We start from the raw sequence: 19139 nt of genomic DNA on the forward strand, positions 1-19139 counted from the left end.
CCGCCCGAGGGTGCGACGCGCGCTTACACAGCAGGGGGCGTGGCGGGGCCCGCGGGCCGCTGGCCGAGCGAAGCTGCCCCGCCCCAAGCGGGCTGCGGGCAGGCCGGGCCAGAAAGTGGCGATTCATGGTACCGTTCCGACCCCGCGGGCGTCCCAGCAGCAACAGGAACGCTCTTGGATACCTGTTCAAACTGCAACAACGAACGGAAAATACTACAAGAGAAATCACCGAAGTCGCAAGCATGCAGCGAGGCGCACGTCGTGACCGTGATTTAGGTAATGCTAAGGTTTCAGTAATGCTGTGTCACAAGGGTCCAAGCCCTTCGCACTGCAAGGACTGTATGCACATAAGGTCACATTGGCTGGCAAGCGCGCAACAGCGCGGAAATGGGAAGGTCGCAGGCGCGCAGCGCCTGCATGCCAGCTTTGCTTGGCTGCTGCAGTGTGGCACAACCTTGCTGGCGTGCAAGGTCCTGGTACTGTAGCATACTTCATGCATGTGTAGTGCTATCACGAAACATGATATGGGGCCACCGTACTAACTTAGCATAGACCAAGGGTATAAAGGGGGCGCAAACGTGCAGGTGTGCACGCCAGGGCAGAGGGTTGCAACGCAGCCTGGAAGTCTGCTGCAGCAGTGGCAGGATGCTGCCTCGACCCTTAGGGCAGCCGTTTGCACCTGCCACGCCATAATATGCCTCTCAGTCTGTGTGCTGTTTTGGAAGGTGCTGTTGAAGGGTGGCTGCTATCATAATGTGCATGCAGCTGCTTGGTGTAGAGCAGCGAAGGATGCACGGCGGACGCGCCCAAGCACATCGAGATGAGTTGGAGCTCATGGTTTGCTGCATGGGGACATGACTGTTCACCGCTGCCAGACCACCTGGCATCAATGAGCGCAGATGACATTCCACTTATGACGACCCTCCTGGTGCAGCCATCCCTGCCAGCTTCCATGCACACACGTCTGGGGCACTTGAGGTTCAGGACAGCAGGTACGGGCAGCAATGGTGCGCTGCAAATCAGGTGCGGGGACTGCTGGTGCGCCTGCAATCGCACATGCACGCACGCGCTGGCTTGACGTTGTCTGCCAGGCATCGGGCTGACACGGTTGTCCCAAGCGGCGGTATTGGGTGCGCGCGGGTCCAGAAATCAGTGATGAAATGCCTCATTTGGGGTTGTGCTCGTATCCCGGAACACATATTATGCACTGCACAGACTCTCTGGATGTACACAAAGAGATTGCCACCACGTCAAATCGCACGCCTGCGCCGTTCGAAAGTGGGTTGACAGCTGCTGAGCTGCCCTCCATATTCCCAAGGATTGAGAGTGGCGCAACTGCACCACCACGTGTGGCATGGACAACCCCTTCAAAAACGCGTGAGTACAACCTTGAGCCCTCGACAGTACCCTGTGCACCACAAACCCGACGTTCTCACACACGGCAGGAAATTGAGACATGACCATGATATCGACCTTGCCTTGACTTCTCACATGATCTCACATGATTGAGTAGCAGCACTGACATCTCGCGATTTTCATGTTGGTTTTACAGCATGTGAACAGCTTACGTGCCTTCCCCACCGTCACAAGCTTGCAGCTGTTCCCGCAGCTGCCCTGCCCCAGCCCGCACTGCGCCTCCTGCCGCCGCCGAGCCTCCTGCCGCCGCCGGGCTCTCAAGCACCACACACGCAGACTGCTGCTGCCCCGCAGGCAGGTGGCCCTGCCCGCCCTTGCTGCATCCGGTCACTTGTCCGATGGTCCCGCTTGACCCCGGGCGTTCAGTGTCGTCCGCCTGTGACTCGCTGTGCCCCTGTGCATGCAGGTCATGATGCCGCTGCTGCTGCTGCTGCTGCTGCTGCTGCTGCTGCTGCTGCTGCTGCTGTTGCCGCTCAACAACGACCAGCCCTTGCCCCCGCCCACCCTCCTCTGCCACTGGCGCTGCGCCCTCCGGCAGGAGCGCGCCTGCCCGCTGCCCCTCCTCCCCGCCACGGCGCGCCGGCGCGTCGATGTACTTCTCTTGCATCGCCCTCGCCAGCTCGTCGTCCTCCGCCCTGCAGGAGCCAGCGAGCCACCGCGCGCCTCAGCGCCTGACCGCCATCAGAGCCATAATGGGCAGCGACGGCCCCGACCTCAACGCGACCTGGGCTCGCCCGCGCCCTCGGTGCCCTGCAGCCCACCCCACACAACCCCTCTGAAATCCCTGGTGGATTGTGGTCCCAACGAGACAGCAGCTCGCACCCAAGGTCGAATTGTGCCAAACCTGTGCGCTGCGCCATAGAGGAGCTCTGGCGGGAGACCCAGCTGTGGGTTTGCCAGTGACGCGTAGAGAGCGCCGTTGGCCTTGTCCACTTGCTGCAGCACCGCCTGGAGGGATGCCTTGTCCTGAGAAAGACGAGGAAAATTAAAGGCGCAATTAACAGGGATCACATGTTGGATCAGAGGGTCTGGGAGGGCGGGGTTGATCACAAGTGAGGAGGTTGAATGCCTGAAAAACCAAACGACATGCCAGGTGGCACGTGTGGCAACTCGCGAAGTAGAGTGGGTGTCAATCACGCTTCCATGCGGGCCGGACGCAGTCAACCCCATGGAAGTGTGAGTGCATACACCACAATTTCACACCTCAATGGCGAGTGGTAGGAAGCTGACCAGCCCAAAGTCCTGCACCAGCTCACACAGCTCACGGCTCAGCTTCCTGGTGGGTTGCGGTATGGTGAAACAACTCCCTGATGATGGAATGAAACAAAAGAGCCTTGCCTCATGCATGCCAGAGGCTGAGCACAAACGGAGGTGCATACGAGGCCACATGCGGCCCATGCCCCCCCCCCCCTCACAAAGACTGCCGCCACTGTCGCAGCGAGATGCATGCATATTGAGGCACTCAGCGCACCTGTGCTTGGCGCCGAAGCGGTCGTTGCCCATGCCGCGTACCAGGTATGACAGGTCCTGCACCTCTGTGTAAAAGTCTAGCGAAAAGTCTGTGAAATTGGGGCAAGTGGGGATGGGGGTAATCGCGTTGGGTGCCAAGAGGGACCCAGCCAACAGGGCCATTCGTGTTATCAGGGGAACAGGTGGGGCGGGGGAAGCTGCGGGTTGGGGCCGGGGAAGCTGGGGCTTGGGGTGAAAAAAGGCAGGGGACGTGCAACAGCTGGTGATGGGGGAGGGCCGGCATGCTGCGCCTGGCGCTCCTGCATTGGATGGCAGGCGCCTCTCCAAGAAGACACCCCCCGCCTTGGCGCCTACTGCTGCGGCAGCACAGGCACCGCTGCTCGGCACGCCTTGCATGCGAAGCGCACAGTCGCAGAGCAAAGGCGGGCCGGCGACGCACCCAGCCTTCCATACTGGCGGATGAGGTCGACCTTGGAGAGCACGTTGACGTGGGGCAGCTCAAGGTGCAGCATCGCACTCAGCGACAGCAGCAGCGCGGCGATGTACCTGGCGGCGGGGTCGGTTGGGGGTTGGCGGCAGGCATGCGGATGTGAGGCTTGACACGTGGACCGAGACGCGTCTCAACGCAAGGAAAGCGCGACAGAGGCGTGCGGCGCTTCGGCGGGGCCGGATGCACCGCTGGTGGTGGCGGCAGCACCCGAAAGTCGACGGCGCAGTGTGCGAGGAGACAGGACGACCCGATGCTACGCGGCGACCCCACGTGAGTGCAGCGGGGCGCCAGCAGCCCATGCATGGGGCAGGCAAGGCGCCGTAAGTGGGGCAGGGAGCCGGGGACGCCATGCGCCCACTTTGAGGGCTCAGTGCAGAGGTGGGCGTCCACGAGATGCACCGCAGCCAGCCGGTAGCCCCGCTGCTTGGAGAGCAGGTCTAGGACGCGCCGCAGGCTGCCGTGCTGCGTGAAGAGCTCCACCTGGGGGTTGAATGCATATCGCGCAGATAGGTGACGGCTCACTGAGGCTGGTATCCCAACGACTGGCACCGGTTGGGGGAAGCGATGGAGACAAGCACGCCTGCGCGGCCTCCTTGTCGCGCCGCCGTAAATGACAAGCGGCAAGGGACACGCAAGCATTTCTGGGCACATGCAAGATTCTTTCACAAAGCTGAGGGGTTCTCCGGCAGGGCGGCCCACCGCTCTTGACAGCTGCAGCAGGTACGGCTGCAATAAAGCTGCATCCTTTAGCCTGCACCCATACCTCCTTTCGGTCGCCTACGTCGATGCTGTTCATCAGACTAAGCACGCACATGCACACACGGCCACACACACGCATGCGACCAAATGCACATGCGCACAAAAGCACACTCCTCTACAGACACACGCACATATGGCAGTCCACATGGGTGCTGCGTGTTCAAAAACGCGCGAAGGCGAGCGCGAGCGCGAGCAAATGCGCTCATCCACACCCACCTGGCCAGGGCAGTCGATTACAATGTAGGCTCCGGCTTCCTCGTACGGCTGCAGCTTCTCCAGCAGCCAGTCAACATTTTTCTCCAGGTACTCGATGCAGTACACGAGGCCTGGTGGGATTGCAGCATGGGCCAGCTGCCATCTGTTGCTTGCGCACACCGGGCGGTGAGGTTCGCGCCATGGAGCGGATGACGGGCCAGCCGCTCGCGTTCGGTAACTGCAAGCGGACGGGCCGGTTTGAAGTATAGGAACAGAAGTCCTGCCAGCAGCCGTCTCGTGTTCGAGGTATGACCCCTGCACCGGCCTGTTGCATGCGCTTCGACGTTTCTTGACCGCTGCCGCGACGAAGAGCCCCAAACCAACCCAGGCGCTCAGTCACACCTCCGTTTGGCCCTAGGCCAAGCTCCGCCATGACCTGCTCCAGGCAAACTAGGTCACACACATCAATATCAGGCTCGTAGGGCAGCACATCATTCGCAGGGTCCAGGTTGAGCAGCACGACATGGCGTCGCGCCGCGCGCAAGTACTGCTGCACGCCGTTACAAAACGTGGTCTTGCCGCTGCCCGGCGGCCCAATCAATAACTGCCCAAACGGCATGTTGCTGTGCGCTGGAGAGCTGCTCTCGGTGCCGGGTGGGACGCCGTCCACAGATCACGTAAAATTGCAAGGATCGCAGTTTGAGAGTGAGAAAAAACGAAGAATTGTCTTCTTACATTGCAGTACTGTACAGTACCGAACCCAGTTGTGCAGGTGTTGCGGCACTCGTCACTGCAAGAGTGACGTGGCCGGCGTTGTGTTGCAGCTTGCATCGTTGCGTGCATGCACCTGAGCTGAGAGCTCCCCTTGCCTGCAAGGTCTTGGTTCGGAATAGAAGTATACCTCAACTACCTTGGAGTCGTAGTCGGCCGTCACTGTAACACCATGAGCGGTGCGTGGCACGCAGCTAGCAGCAGAGGAGCTAAAAGCGAGTGGGGTATGCCTGCCCCACCCGTTCCACCAGGATTTGTATGACGAATCACCCTTTTGAAGGTTTGGCAACAGTGTGTGCCACCACAATCACATCCGATCGACCACATGGCGGCGATGACAAAGCTCGAAAAGCAGCATCGCAGCCACACCCTGTGCCACACCCGTGCCGTCACAGCCAGGTGGTCACAGCATGGCCCTGCGTCAACCCAGGCGTCAAGCGCCTTCCAGAGGGAAACCCCCCATCTCATGAGCCTTGACCATGAAGCCACAACAAAAGGCAAGCTAGCACGATCCCATGCGTTTCATTGATGATGGTGTTTGCTCCATGCACTGCCAAGACATCAACAACGTAACGGATTAATAATGCAGTGTCGATGCAGCCAACGCCTGCTTTACTGCACGCAAAACTGCTCTGCCAGGGATTTTGAAACATTCATAAGAACACATGCCCGCGAAGAATGCCCAAAGGCCATGTTGCGTCGGTCCACATACACCGAGTCAAACCCGGGGCAACGGCTGCTGCAGGTGACGCCGCCGCAAGCAGGGTGTCACCTACATGCGTCCACCCCATTTTGGCAAGTGGAATTATTTTATGTTGAAGGAGACACGAGGGCGTGATGGGGCGGGCCAGGTCGCCCAGTCACCCTTCGCTTGAATGATCAAATAAACACGAGGCAACAAGGTTGGACGCACAGCCGCTCGTGCCCCATTCCCTCAGTTAGATGAAATCTCTTGCTCTTTTTGTATTTGTTGTTGAGGCGGCAAGCAAGCAGTACTGGCCGCATTGCCCACAGATCGCGCATCACACAGCTACTGGTCGGGTCGTGCGGTGTTTAACTTATTTGGTACGGAATGTATGCCGGGCAGCTGCGGGACACGCCGCCCAGCTACGCGTGCGACCCGGAGTTCCTGTGTCTGCACTATAAGGCGCGCAGGGGCAGCACTGGGATGGAATCAAAGTCGGTTGCTTCGTGGACTTAGGCATGACCGCATGCTGGCTGCTTTGCGTCCCTCGCAGTCGGCGCTTGGGGCCACCCGCCACATGCTGCGCTGTGGGGTGCCCCATGCAAGCCATTTGAGCCTCTGCCCTACCCCCCTCCCCTTGCTGGGCCTTGGTCTCCTACGCCTGTTTCCCGCTCTTCACAGGTCGACCCGTGCCCAAAACAATTTGCCCATGACTGGGCTGCATGCCCATGCGGTCACCAGGGCGAGCGCGCGGCGCGCAGAGACCTGCGGTCGGTGCCTTACCGATCCATAGCGTGCCCCTACGCTAAGAAGAAGCTGCCCTGCCCTGACGGCGACCAGGTGAGTCGTCCGTCACGGAGCCAATGCCCCTCGTAACCGCCATGGCGGCATGGTAGGCGCTGTCGCAGGTCCACAGGTTTCAAAGCCTAAGTGAGGTTGCTGCATGCCGCACCCGGGCGGCCGACGCCCCCCTGCGACCACCACACAGCTGGCCGTCGTGGCCCCACGACCACCGCCCTCCTCACCCGACCCTGCCACAACCCGCAGTGCCTGAATGCTCACAACCTTTTTGAGTACTGGCTGCACCCAGAGCGGTGGGTCGCCTTCATTCTGAGGACCAGGGTTTGAGGCAGTCTTGCCACACACATCGCGGTCCGCTGCTGCTTTGCCGCGCCTGCCATCAGCTGGCCTCCCTGCATCACCGCAGCAGTCTGCCATGCCGCACCACACGGCCTCAACAGCCTCTTCTACGCCACCCCTGCAGCTTCCGGACCGAGATTTGCCAGTATGGCCCAAGCTGCACGCGTCCGGTCTGCTTCTTCGCCCACCACGGCGGCGAGCTGCGGCCGCTGCCCCCCGACCTTCCGCCCGCCGAGCTCTGCTGGAGCACCGGTGCATCCCTCAAACTTGGAGCAAAGCGGGCCGCTGCGGCGCGGAGCGCCGCCCTCATGATGGCAGGCGGCGGCGGCGGCGGGGGTCTGGTCGGCGGCGGCATGGCGCATGCATATGGGCCCGTGCAGGGCGGCGGTGGCGGCGGCAGCTCGGGTGCGCAAACGTTCCTTACTTACGGGGGCATGCCAGGCGGCGGGCGCCAGCCAGGGGGCGTGCCTCAGGGGTACGGGGCCGGCGTCATGTTGGTCGCCCCTGGCGGCGGCCCCGCGCCCGGCAGCGGCGGCGGAGGAGGGATGGGCCTTGCGTACGTTCAGGGAACCCCTGGCGGCGGCGGCGGGGCGGGCGGCGGCGGCTCCGCGCAGATGATGATGGTTCAAGCGCTGCCTCCAGGCGCGACTGGCGGTGGCCTGGCAGGCGTCCAGGCGCAGGCGGGCCTGGGGCTGCAGGGCGGCTTGGTGGGACATGGGGGTATGCTTATGCTGTCGGACCCATCTGGCGCTTATGGCGGCGGCGGCGGCGGCGCGCCATATGGTTACACGGCGTGGTCAGGCGGCGGCATGCAAGTGGCCGGGGGCGGCGGCGTCATGTTGGTGCAGCAGCATCACCAGCACCAGCAGCAGCACAGCGGTGACATCGCTCAGCAGCAGCAACACCACCACCACAACCAGCAACAGCAGCACCAGCACCAGCAGCAGCAGCAGCACCTGCAACATCAGCAACACCAGCAACACTACCACCACCAGCAGAACCAGCACCAGCAGCCGCAGCACCAACAGCACCAGCAGCAGCAGCAGCAGCAGCAGCAGCAGCAGGCGCTCGCCCGGATGGGCAGCGGCGGCCAGCAGCCGCGCCTGCCGCCGTCCGGCACAGCCGCCGCCGCCGCTCGGCAGCAGGCCCAGGAGCAGGCGTCAGAGCTGCTGCAGCAGCAGATCCAGGAGCTGCAGCAGCAGGCGGCGTCGCTCTCGCTGTCACTTTCTTCCAAGTCAACCTCGCCCTCCCTCACGCGCCAGCGCTCCCTGCCCAGCGCGCTCGGCGGCGGCGGCGGAGGTGGGGGTGGCGGAGAGTCGCAGGCCGCGGTCGCTGCCGCCGCGGCGGCCGTGGCGGCGACGGAGCAAGACGCGTTCTTGACAGCCCTCATGCAGCAGTCCTTGTCGCTCGGCGCCCAGGGCGCGGCGGAGCCGGTCGCCACATCCGAGGGCTGACACCCAGGCGTGGGGGCTCCCAGCCGACCCCCGGCCTCCTTGGCTGGGCAGCTGCTTGCCCCTGAAGTGTCCTGTCGGGGTGTGCGGTCAGGGCTGCTTTGCCCAATGATGTTTGCGATGATGACAGGCCGGCCTCGAGCTCGCCATGTTTTTTGGGGGTGCAAATGCACAGGCTCAGTTACGAGCTTGCTATTCATGGGCTGGCCTTGCGCGCAAAATGTCCCCTTGCGCGTGACCACACCCGCTGAGAAGTTCCTTGAAGCAGCCACAGGCTGCGGCAGGCACAGGGCCGCGCCTCGTTAGGCTCTTAGGAAGGTGCTTCCAGGGGGCCCGCCCCTCGCCGCTCGTGCGCATCGACGGCAGCCATGGCGTCGGGGTGGAAGCGCTCCTCTCTTTGCTGCTTACTCTCCTGAGGCGCGCGCCATGCGCACAGCCCATTGTGGGCGGCCCGGGCTCTTTGAACCGCTCAGCCCTTCGCCGCTTGGGTTTCCTTCGGCCGCTGCGCCCCTTTGCCCTGCCCTGCCTCCTGGCTTCGGGCTGGTTATTTCAGTGTGCATTGCGACGCATTACTGTGAGTTGCGGTCCATTTTACTGGACACGTCCTCTCCCTACCATGATCGTATGCATTTGCAGGGCACGCCTGCGGAATTTCCCCAGGCCGCCGCTGCTGTGGCGAATTGTCAATCCCCCATGCGTGCGGCTGACCGACAAAACTCCAACCCCCACTCGCTGCATGAATTGGGAGACAGCCTTTGCAGGCATTCGCGTGGCGCCACTATCCTGACGCCCGCGTCGCGCCCGTGGTCAAACCTGCTCGTGTGGTCATCCATGCGATCGCAGGGCCGGAGCGTTGCTGCGGCCGCCAGCGCAGCATCGGCGGCGTAAGCACTATCGGCCCCCCTTCCCTCTGTGAGGGCCAGTGCACGGCTGGCGCTCTCTCTCTATTCAAACTTGATATCCTATCCCTCCGCTTTTTCTCTTGAACCCGTGCCCTGCTCCTCTCCTCTGTGTCTTTTGTGCCTGCGTGTTTGCCACTGCTCCACTAGGCGCACGCCTCTGGCCGCGTCCAGCCAGCAGTGATGTGAGGAGGTGGCCCCCGCGCCGCGCCACTCACAGCTTCGCCCTTTGGCGCCGCCCGCGTGCGGACGTCGGCGACCCTTGTGCGGCTGGCGGTTGCCGCTTCGCGCGCTGCGCAGCCGCGGCTGGGTCAAACCTTAAGCCTTGTCACGCGAGACTGCCTTTTCGCTACTGGGCCCGCTCTGCCCGGCTTTTCGTTTCGGGGCTGCGGCGCCGCACAGCGAATGCGGATGCCGGGCCCCCTGTGTGGGTTTGCGGTCTGGGCTTGGGCCCTTCTGCCTCTAACATGGGCTCTCTGAGGTTTTCGTACGCCACAACTCTGCCTGGGGACTCGTCATGACCCATGCACTGCCTCGAAACCCCAAACCCCGGACGCTGCAGGAGAAAAGGCGCGCCGTGCCTGCGGCCGCGGGAATCCCAGGCGGGCTTGGGGGACAGGAGCCAGCCGCCCGACCGATCGTGATGCTTGTGATGCTCGATGCACAGCCGGCCGACGCAGCTAACCCTGGGCCCCCGCTGGAATGGGCTCGCAGCGCCTGCGGCGCTGGTCTGGTGCCTCGAGGGGGCCTGGGGCATCGTTGCACCCTCTGACGGCGACTTGTCTTGAAGCGGCTGGCACGAATGGCCGCGCGCATTCCCCCCGCCTGGCGAGGGGCTTTGGACTGTCCACACCTCTTTGCTGCTTGCCTGTCCGCTCGGCTCCCCATGGCAGCCCAAAACGGACTTGATGTGCTGTCCTTCGGATGTCTCCGAGGATTGCTGCACACGACACCTCATTTAGTCTATCCCAATTTCGCGCGCCCATGGGCGGCGCACCAAACCCGGGCGGGCGCACGGGCATGGCATTGCGTATCAACCTAGGAAACCACAGGGGAACTGGGCGAGCGCGTTGTGACAGCTTTTGTCGGGGGCGCCAGCACAGGGTGCCTTGGCAGGAAGCGGGGGTGCACCCCCGCGCGGGCCGTTCTTTGGGCCCCGCCTAGATTGCGGAGTCCGTCCTCTCTGCTCCTCCGTCTCAGTGACTTGTGCTGGCCTCATCCGCTGCTCTTGCTTGCTGTGCGCACGGAGCGAGTCTTTCTTTGCACGGTGCCGCTGACTTTCTTGATTGCAGGCCGCCTGCTGCGGCTGCCTCCTGCCGCAGCTGCCTCCTGCCTGCTGTCCGTGCCTCTTGCAAAGGGCATCAGGGCAATCAATTATAGACGCGCGCAAGTGGGTTTGCATGCCCCCCTCCCTGATGTGCAGTTGGTGGTGGATTCGTCCGCACGCAGGTGGATATGCGGTGGCCGGTCCGAGCTGCATGCTGCAGGGGTGGGCAATTTTTCTCGATTCTCTTATCATATAAGTCTGCTGTTTCCCAAAATGCTACGTGACGCCCCTGTAGCTTGCTCGTGAACTGGCTGCTGCCCTGCCCCTGTGCTGTTGTGAGCTTGGGGGTTTGCCTTGCTGTAAATCTGTATGGTGGCATCGACGGCTAGGCCTGCTGCTGCAGCAAAGCGCCCCCACAGCGTACGTGTTTGAGTCCAGTCATTGTTCATGCCAGTTTAAGCGTTTACAAAGGCTTGGTCAACTCTGGTCAACAAGATTTGTTGCTGGCGAAACCATCATCTCAATCTCTGACAGCTGAAGAGACGAAATAACGTACAAAAAACAAATTTGTACGGGTCTGAGGTACCGCAGTAGCGGCGGAGACACTCGTGTCATTTTGGGATCCATCGGCAAATTTGCGGATCACGATCTTGTGTGATTGCGCCGCATGTAATTCATCAATCATCTTTGGAATATCTTTCTGGAACGCAGTTAGCGCGAATAGCATCGGACATCACATTGATGGACCTTCATTCCACCCTTCAAGCAGCGCTATGTCACAGCTGTGTAGAGTATCGTAGGAGCTGAAACTTGGAGTGGATCGGATTCTGGCAGAGCGGCTGCGCCCTGCGCCGAGCGTGCTCGCGTGCGCAACTTGCTGCAAATGGGCGGAAGCCCGCATCGCTACCCCGCGACTACCGAAGCGTGGAAGGTTCTGCATGGAGGTGCCTGATACACGACCAAGCCTTGTGCCGCAAGCACGCGTCGACGGTTCGCTCTGCCGTGGTGCGTCAGCCGCGCGCAGGCGCCGCCACCCCCTCCCTGAAAGCGTCCCGCATTGCCCACTTGGCCGCCCCATCCTGCAGCGCCGCCCACACCCCCGCCGCCTCGGCGGGATCCGCGGCACGGAACCCAGCAGCAGCTGCCCCCCTCCGTCGCCCCTCAGCAGCTGCCGCAGCCCAGCCACCCCAGCCTTCCGCTGCCAGCCCTGCATGGGGGCTCCCAGGTGCTGGTGGTGGCACGCAGCAGCGACCATGGGGCGATGCAGCGCGACTCCCACGCTTGGGAGCCGGGGTTGGATGCCGCAGCCGCACCTGCCGCGCGCCGCCAGCTGCAGCGGACGCCGCCGCCGCTGCAGCACGCGGCGACTGCGGCGCCGCCTTTCTCCCCAAGGCCTGCATGGGGCACCCCGCCAGACATGGCGCTCAGGACGCATGGCAGTGGCAGCGGCGCAGCTGGGAAGCTTCTGCCGCCGTTGGACGCGCCCGCTTCGCACCAAGCAGCGAGCGGCGGCCAGTGGGACCAGCTATGGCCCGCTGCAGGCGGCGTCCTCGCATCCCCGGACCGACCGAAGCCAGGCGGTGCGTTTGCCGACTCGCCGGCGGCGCCGCTAGGAGCTGCCCGGCAGCTGCAGGCGTCGGGCCCCCTGCAGCTGCAGCCGGCGTCGCCAATACGGCTGCTGCAGTCCCTGAACCTGCCAGGCAGCCCCGTGGGCAGCGGCAGTCATGGCAGTTTGCAGGTGCAGCAGCAGCAGCAGCAGCAGCAGCAGCAGCAGCAGCAGCAGCAGCAGCAGCCGCCCAAGCTGTGGCACCACACCCACGAATCACAGGACCGCGACAGCGACCGTGCGCAGCTCGCGGCCACAGCAGCCGCCACGGACGCGCGCGCCGCAGCGGCCGAGCGCGCCGCCGCAGAGGCCGCGCACGCAGCGCACCTGCAGCAGGGGCGGATCAACGCCCTCGCCGCTGAGGTGGCGCGCGCGGCGGCGGAGCTTGGGGACCTGAGGGGAAGCCGCGACGCGGCTTCCACGGCGACGGCTGCGCTGACTCAGCAGCTTGCGGGCGTGTCTGGTGAGGTGCGGAAGTTGGAGGGGCGGCTGGCGGAGGCGCGGGGCGCGGCGGCGGAGGGCGGTAGGGCGGGCGGTGAACTGCGGGGCCAAGTGTTGGCTCTGGCGGAGCAGCTGGTCGGGTGAGTTGGGCGGGCCTGGCAACCTGGGGGGAGAGGATTGGGTTGTGTGCTGTCCCGGCGTAGGTATGCGCACACGTGGGCATCGTGCTAGGGCTGTCACTTGGAGGGATGGGGTTGTGCGCCGGGGCATATGTGTGAGCGTGACAGGGGGTGTTGGTGTGAGTACATGCGGGCACGCAAATGGAGGCACGCGCTGCCATTGTTGAGGGATTGCAAAGGATTGGCTGCTGGCTACTTTTCTGTTGAATCGGGCTGGAGGAGTTGCAGCACCTGGCAGCCGCCTCCCAGCAAAGTCGCATCGCTGACACCCGCCCCAGCCGCCTGCGCGCTGCATCCCCTTTCTGCCCCCTAACACAGCCTACGAGCAGAGCGCGCGGCCGACAAGGCGGCCCTCGAGCAGCTGCAGCGCGCGGCCGCGGAGGAGGCGCGCCGCCGCGGCGAGGGCCTGGGCGACGTGCGAGGGGAGGTGCGGCAGCAGCAGGTGCGGCGGGCAGGCCTTTGGGCGGGGCTTTTGTGTTTGGGCTGGTCCAGGTGAACGCACGGGTGCTGTAGGATGACCGACGATTCAAACGTCGGGTGCCTGCAAGCGGGAGTGGTTCCAAAGGAGCGTTGGAAGGCGCGGGTGCCGCACGGCGTGCGGCGGGGCGCGCCAGCTCGCGTCCAAAAGTGCGGCCGTCGCGCGCAGGCGGCGCTGCTGAGCGACATGTCTACCCTGGCGGGCGAGGTCGAAGGCTACAGGTGGGCGCCCCCTCAACCCCCCTGGGTGTGACAGCCACCCACACACCCCGAGCATACACTGCTGCAGCATTCGAAGTCCGATGAAGTAATGCAGTTGCTGGCAGCCCCTTCCAGGGTCGTCTGAGAAGGGGTCAAACGGAGCGATGGGTCAAACAGGGTGGGGTTGCCGCAGTTGCTGCTTCAAAACCTGCATTTTATCCCCCTTCGCGAGGCCCCCATGAGCTCAGGGACCCCGCCACGGGCCGCACGGGCACACCACCCGCAGGACCGAGGCGGCGGCCGCGGGGGCGGCCCTCCGCGCGGCGGTGTCTAGGGTGCAGGCGCAGCTCGCGGCGGAGGGCGCGGAGGTGCGGCCGGCCGAATGTTGCTCTGTTTGGACTCCAGGGGACCTACCATGGGAGGGGTCTCAAGAGTATTTATCATTTTGTTGCTGTGCGGAATACTCCCTCCCATTATCTTGGCGCATCTGTGGCCACACATGGTTTGCGACCCCACCGCCGTCCGCCGCAGGCGGAGGTGCTGCGCCAGGGCGCTGCGGCGACGGCGCAGGAGGGGGCCGCGGCGCTCGGCGGCGTCAGGGGGCGGCTGGGGGAGCTTGCGGCGGCCGTCCAGGGGCTGCACTCGCAGGTGGGCTGCCTGGGTGCCGAGGAGGCTTGCACCCGTCACAAAAGCAACCATGGGCGGCTGGCGAGGAGCATCGGTTGCACGTCGAGTGGCGCGCGGTCGCAGTCACACGCGTTGCGACAAGAGCAGGCGTCAAGGTGCATCCTGTCACTGCTCAGAAGCACTTTTCAATGCTGTTGTGATGAACACCCACGGAGCTGGCCCCCTACGGCCGCCCGTGCGCGCCCCGCAGCTCCAAGCCGAGCAGGCGGCGCGGCGCCTGGAGGCGGCGGCAGCTGAGGCGCGCGAGAGGGCGCTGCGGCAGCAGGTGGGCCTGCCGGCATGGCAGTGGCGCCTCGGGCTGGCATGGGAATAATACAAACGCCTCTGCAGGCATGTGAGTAATGATTGCCCCTGGAAATCCTGCTTCTCATCAACAATGTCCATATGACAGGCAGCTGTTTGGGCGGCCTGTCAGCGCTGGCTGCTTTGTGCCTCAAACTTTACACACACACACACACACACTCACACACACACACACATACACACCCACAAACATCACACACACACACGCACGCACACACAAACACACACACACACGTACACACACGCACACACACGCACCCACACGCACACATACACCCACACATGTGCGCACATGCACATAAGGACAAGCGCACACACGCACACAAGTGTGCTGATGATTGATCACGGCACCGACAGGTCGCAGAGAGCGAGCAGCAGCTGCTGCGCCGCTGCGCCGGCATGCTGGAGAGCCGCGCAGCCGAGGCTGCGGGGGCGCTGGCGGCGCTGGACGCCCGCAGCTCTCAGAGGGACGAGGCCAGCAGGTGCGCCGGGGCGGGGGGGGATGTCATGCAGCTGGGCCGGTGGCTGGGCGGTGGCGCCGCCGCCGTGCTGCTGTTGCTGCGAGGCAGCTTTGGATATGTTTTGTTTACCAGGGGACAGCAAACGCGGACAAGCCTCGAGGAAGCAGCCCTCAGGATTAGCCTGTAGGGAACAGCCTATTGGGGACAGCCGTATGAGAAGTAGCACTCGGTCAGCAGCCGAGGAGGGAGCAGCCTCGAGCCAGCAGCCTGGAGCATCAAGTGAGCAGCGCCAGGCTCCCAATCGAGTGCGGTCGCCCTGCCGTGCCTGGCGCCGCGCAGGCGTGCGGGCGAGGCCGCAATGGGCGCGCTGGCGGCCGCGAGCCTCCGGCAGGAGAAGGTGGGGGCGGGGCAGGGATGATCTACATCAATGCCGCCTGGTGGTTTGACTCGGTCAATGCCAGGGCGGAGCGTGGGGAGGATCAACCGGCTTGCGGCTGTTTGTACCAAGCAATGTACAGGAAACAGCACCGCCCCCCCCCCCCCGCATGCCTGTCCCTACCCCGCCAACTTTAGTTGGGCCTGGAGAGACTGGCTGTGCTGGAGGGGGCGCTCTCAGAGGTGGCGGCCGCCGGCGGGGCGGCGCAGGCGCAGCTGGCCTCAGATATGCAGCGAGGTGCGCGGGGCGGGGCCCATCCCCTGGTGCTCACATGCTAGGAGGGGTGGGGTGGGGTGGGGACCGCACTCAGCACCAGCGCAGGATCCGCACTGCGCTTGAGCTGAGCGCGGTGCAGGCGGAAGGCCTGTCACTCACAGGCCCTGTCAGGTCCGGCGGGCCGCCGCAGCCAGGGATTATGAGGCAGCACTCCACCGTCACGACCTTGATTGTATAAAGCCTTATGTTGAAAGGCGCCCAGCGAAGTACTTAGCACCGCCGCGGCACTGCTGCACATGCAATCAATGCAAAAGCACCTCTGTAATCCAACGCAGGCCTGGACCAGCTGGCGGCGGCGGTGGCGGCGGCGCGCGACAGCACAGAGCAACGGGAGGCGGCGCTGCGCGAGGGCGTGGGCGCCGCGCTCAAGAGGCTCAGAGCGTACGCCAGGGACATCGAGGTGCGGCGTGGGCGCGGCGGCGTCGGCTGAGCGCAGGGTTTTGTGGGTCAGGGCTGGCGGTGGGTCGATGGACGACTGCGGCACAGGGCAGCAGCGGCTACGGGCGCTGCAGCCCTGTCGCATCGCCAGGCCAGATTTCGCGCTCGATTGGGATAGACAAAGAGCGAGTCTGCTCGGCCGGGGCCGCCCGTGCTGGCTTCGCTGATCGCACATGGCGCGTTATGATCATAAAAACATTTCGTTGAAAAAGCGCCAAATGATGTGCAACCTGCCACAGGAGGCTCTGGACCGGGAGCGGGTCAACCTGGAAAGCGTGGTGGTCAAAGAGATCCAGGTGAATCGCAGGGCTGCTGGTTGGTTGGCGGGGGGCCAAAGCTCTGGTCAAACGTGGTCAAACGGCTTCGACGCGCCCGTGCCACTTGGGGCCGTGCGTGGCAGCACTCCACAGACCCGCCTTGGGGTTCAGGGTGTGGAGGGGAGACGGGCATGACTTAGATCTATCGGCGTTGAGCCCCTCGAACTGTGGGGATCAGTGATTTGTCAACTTCACGCATCTGTCACCTCGCGCAGGCTCGCATTGGCTCCGACTCTGCCCTGCGGGACCTGCTGTCTGGCGGCTTCTCGGCAGCTGCCTCGGACCTCCGCGCCACCGAGGAGCGCCAGGCCGGGCTGGTAGCGGCGGTCGAGCAAAAGGCGAGCTTCTCAAGTGCTTGTTCTGAATGATGCACCATCGTGTGGGTGATCTCCTCCACCATGAGCAGAGCCGCCATTTACAGCGCTTCCTTGCGACGTATGATGTGTCAGCTGTGCTGGATCTGTGTCCTCACTAACACCAACAATCCCGCCGCACTCTGCGGTTTTACATTCACCGCAGCTGGAGCTCCTCTTGGACGCTCACCGGAAGCTGCGGGGCCAGCATGAGCAGCTGGGTGGAAGCTACAAGGCCCTCGACCAGGTGCCGATGCATTCACACGCAAAGTTGCTGCTGCTGCTGCTGCTGCTGCTGCTGCTGCTGCTGCTGCCGCCAAACCAAGCGAAGTGGGCGAGCCTCACAGAGACCAAACCAAGAGTTGCATATGCTGATCTGCAATCACGCTCCTGCCTCACATGCGCGCAGGCCCACCGCGCCCTGCAAGACCGCCATGAATCCGCCACCGGCCCCGCGCTCTTGCGGCTAGCCGAGGGCCTGCGGCAGCTCGAGGCGCGGCAGGCAGAGGCAGCAACGCGCGCGGCGGCTGAGGCGGCGGAGTCGCGCGCGCAGCTGGCGCAGCTAAAGGCCTGGTTCGACGCCAATCAGGTGGGGTCCCAGTGGACTCATCGGATATCTTGCTGCGAGATACTTTTGCAACAGGATGCATGCGCTAACCGCGCACACCAATTGTCGTCTGTCTGCTCAACCACGCATGTGCACTCTGGTGCCGTTGATAGATGCTGCCGCGCCGGCATGCGCTCGCCAGTCGTTTGGTTTTCTGCCCGCCCATTGCGTTATCACTCCCTCGCGCGTGTGTCTGAACCAGGTGGATTCGAAGCTTTCAGAGGAGCTGCTGCGACAGGAAGTCGCAGAGGCAACAGGCAGCTGCCTGGAAGCTGCGCGCGTTGAGGCGGCCCAGTGCCGCGCGGCGGCGGCGGCCGAGGCATGCGGCATCAGGGCTGACCTCGAGGCGCGCATCGCGCAGGCGGCGGCGGCTGCCGAGGCGGGCGGCAGGGCGGCGGCTGAGAAGATGAGCACCGTCGAGGCCAAGGTGCGCATATGCCCATTGCTGCGGCCTCGCTTGACAACCAGGTGCGTGCCGACTTTGCCGGGCCAGCTGAAGGCACTCCCCTTAACTCCGCCAGCTGCCGCGCTTCGAGGCGTCACTGAGTTCAACGCCTAGCACTCCCTCCGCGCGTGCCTGCATTGTCATGGTCGCCGCCCTGCCGCGTCACCCGCCGCGCAGCTGGAGGCGCACGTCAGCGCAGCAGAGGGCGAGCTGCGGCGCCTTCAGGAGGGTGCTGCGCGGCTAAGGTCAGACGTTGACCACGTTGACCAGGCCCAAACGGTGAGCTACGCCCCCACCTGGGGCAACGGCGCCCCAGGCGCCCTCTCTGGCTTTTTTCTTAACGCGGCTGTTGTGCGCTTGGCATGCGTGCTCCTGCGCGTCAAAAAGGGTACCCAAATGGGTTTGCACAACTTGACTTGATGTGGTTTTTACCCAATACTGCTGACCGCCACCAGGTTCAATCCGAGGTGGTGACCCAGCTACGCACGCGCACAGACGACCTGCACGCCCGCGCCACCGCCGCCGCGGCGGCGCTCGCCTTGTGCGAGGAGGGCCTCTCGCGCCGCGTCGACGATACGGCCGCCGCCGCGCGTAATTTGGCGGAGCGCCTGGAACGGGAAGTCGAGGCGACAAGGGCCGCGGCAGAGGCGACCCTCGCCTCCGCAAGGCGCGCAGCCGAGGACGGCGACGCCGAAGTGCGCTCCGAGGTCGCGGCCGCCCGCGCGGCGTCCGAGGCGGCCGCGGAGCGCGCGCGGGCGGCGCTCGCCGCGGCGAGGTCCGAGGCGGCGGCGGCGGCAGCCGCAGCGGCCGGCGAGGCGGCGGGGGCGGCGAGGGAGGCCGCTGATGTCAGGGTGGAGGTGGCTGCCCTGAGGAGTGACCTGGCGGCGTCGGTGGCGGACTTCAAGGGTGGGGCAGATCTGGGTTGCATACTGTGGCAGGCAGGGGTGGTTGATGCTGTTTGCAAGTGTACGTTGCTTGCGTCACTCAGATAGGGCGAAATGAGTGGTGCATAGGGCCTGTCGAGGTTGGTGACGATAGGCACAGAGCAAGGAGGAGGGCCACAACCCTCCCACGTCGGATGCCCTTGTCCCCCGCCACCATGTTTGAAGTTTCTGAGGAGGTGGCGTTCTTGGATCTGGGGTCGCGCCTGGAGCGCCTTGCCCAGGAACTGGATCACGCACAGGTGGGCTTGACGGCTTCCTAGGGCAGGCAGGCTGCCTGCTGAGCAGCACCTGACTTGAGCGATTGTGTTGACGCATTGCACCAGGCGTGGGCACAAGCAGTGCCAAGCGCAGGAGCAGCAACACAGCATGTCACACACCAAGGTGGGCCCTTTGCCGCAACACCCCCCCCCCCCCCCCCGTTTGGG

At 64.2% G+C, this 19139-nt stretch overlaps 3 protein-coding genes across 3 annotated transcripts in view; 2 read left to right on the forward strand and 1 right to left on the reverse strand.

Annotated features, from left to right (window-relative positions):
* Positions 1–2613: 2613 nt before the first annotated feature.
* Positions 2614–4949, reverse strand: MNEG_2189 (hypothetical protein; the record flags this gene model as incomplete). The annotated part of the gene is made up of 6 exons (XM_014049331.1): positions 2614–2692; positions 2888–2975; positions 3326–3432; positions 3735–3856; positions 4352–4461; positions 4733–4949. 6 exons carry the CDS (start codon positions 4947–4949, stop codon positions 2614–2616), a joined length of 723 nt encoding a protein of 240 aa, XP_013904785.1.
* A 2468-nt stretch (positions 4950–7417) lies between these two features.
* Positions 7418–8380, forward strand: MNEG_2190 (hypothetical protein; the record flags this gene model as incomplete). Its single annotated transcript, XM_014049332.1, has 1 exon — positions 7418–8380. One exon carries the CDS (start codon positions 7418–7420, stop codon positions 8378–8380), a length of 963 nt encoding a protein of 320 aa, XP_013904786.1.
* A 3580-nt stretch (positions 8381–11960) lies between these two features.
* The window catches only part of MNEG_2191 (hypothetical protein), a gene marked incomplete at both ends in the record, with an annotated part of 13717 nt that continues 6538 nt past the window's right edge, over positions 11961–19139 (forward strand). The window contains 18 exons of the mRNA XM_014049333.1: positions 11961–12730; positions 13088–13211; positions 13416–13468; positions 13734–13815; positions 13979–14095; positions 14325–14399; positions 14795–14919; positions 15238–15295; positions 15472–15571; positions 15886–16010; positions 16288–16344; positions 16581–16682; positions 16885–16965; positions 17128–17307; positions 17528–17752; positions 17948–18049; positions 18226–18676; positions 18880–18953. Coding sequence (XP_013904787.1) covers positions 11961–12730; positions 13088–13211; positions 13416–13468; positions 13734–13815; positions 13979–14095; positions 14325–14399; positions 14795–14919; positions 15238–15295; positions 15472–15571; positions 15886–16010; positions 16288–16344; positions 16581–16682; positions 16885–16965; positions 17128–17307; positions 17528–17752; positions 17948–18049; positions 18226–18676; positions 18880–18953 — 2901 coding nt within the window. The remainder of the gene's footprint in view (positions 12731–13087; positions 13212–13415; positions 13469–13733; positions 13816–13978; positions 14096–14324; positions 14400–14794; positions 14920–15237; positions 15296–15471; positions 15572–15885; positions 16011–16287; positions 16345–16580; positions 16683–16884; positions 16966–17127; positions 17308–17527; positions 17753–17947; positions 18050–18225; positions 18677–18879; positions 18954–19139) is intronic.

This window comes from Monoraphidium neglectum (assembly GCF_000611645.1).
Source record: "Monoraphidium neglectum strain SAG 48.87 unplaced genomic scaffold scaffold00240, whole genome shotgun sequence".
Lineage (NCBI taxonomy): Eukaryota > Viridiplantae > Chlorophyta > Chlorophyceae > Sphaeropleales > Selenastraceae > Monoraphidium > Monoraphidium neglectum.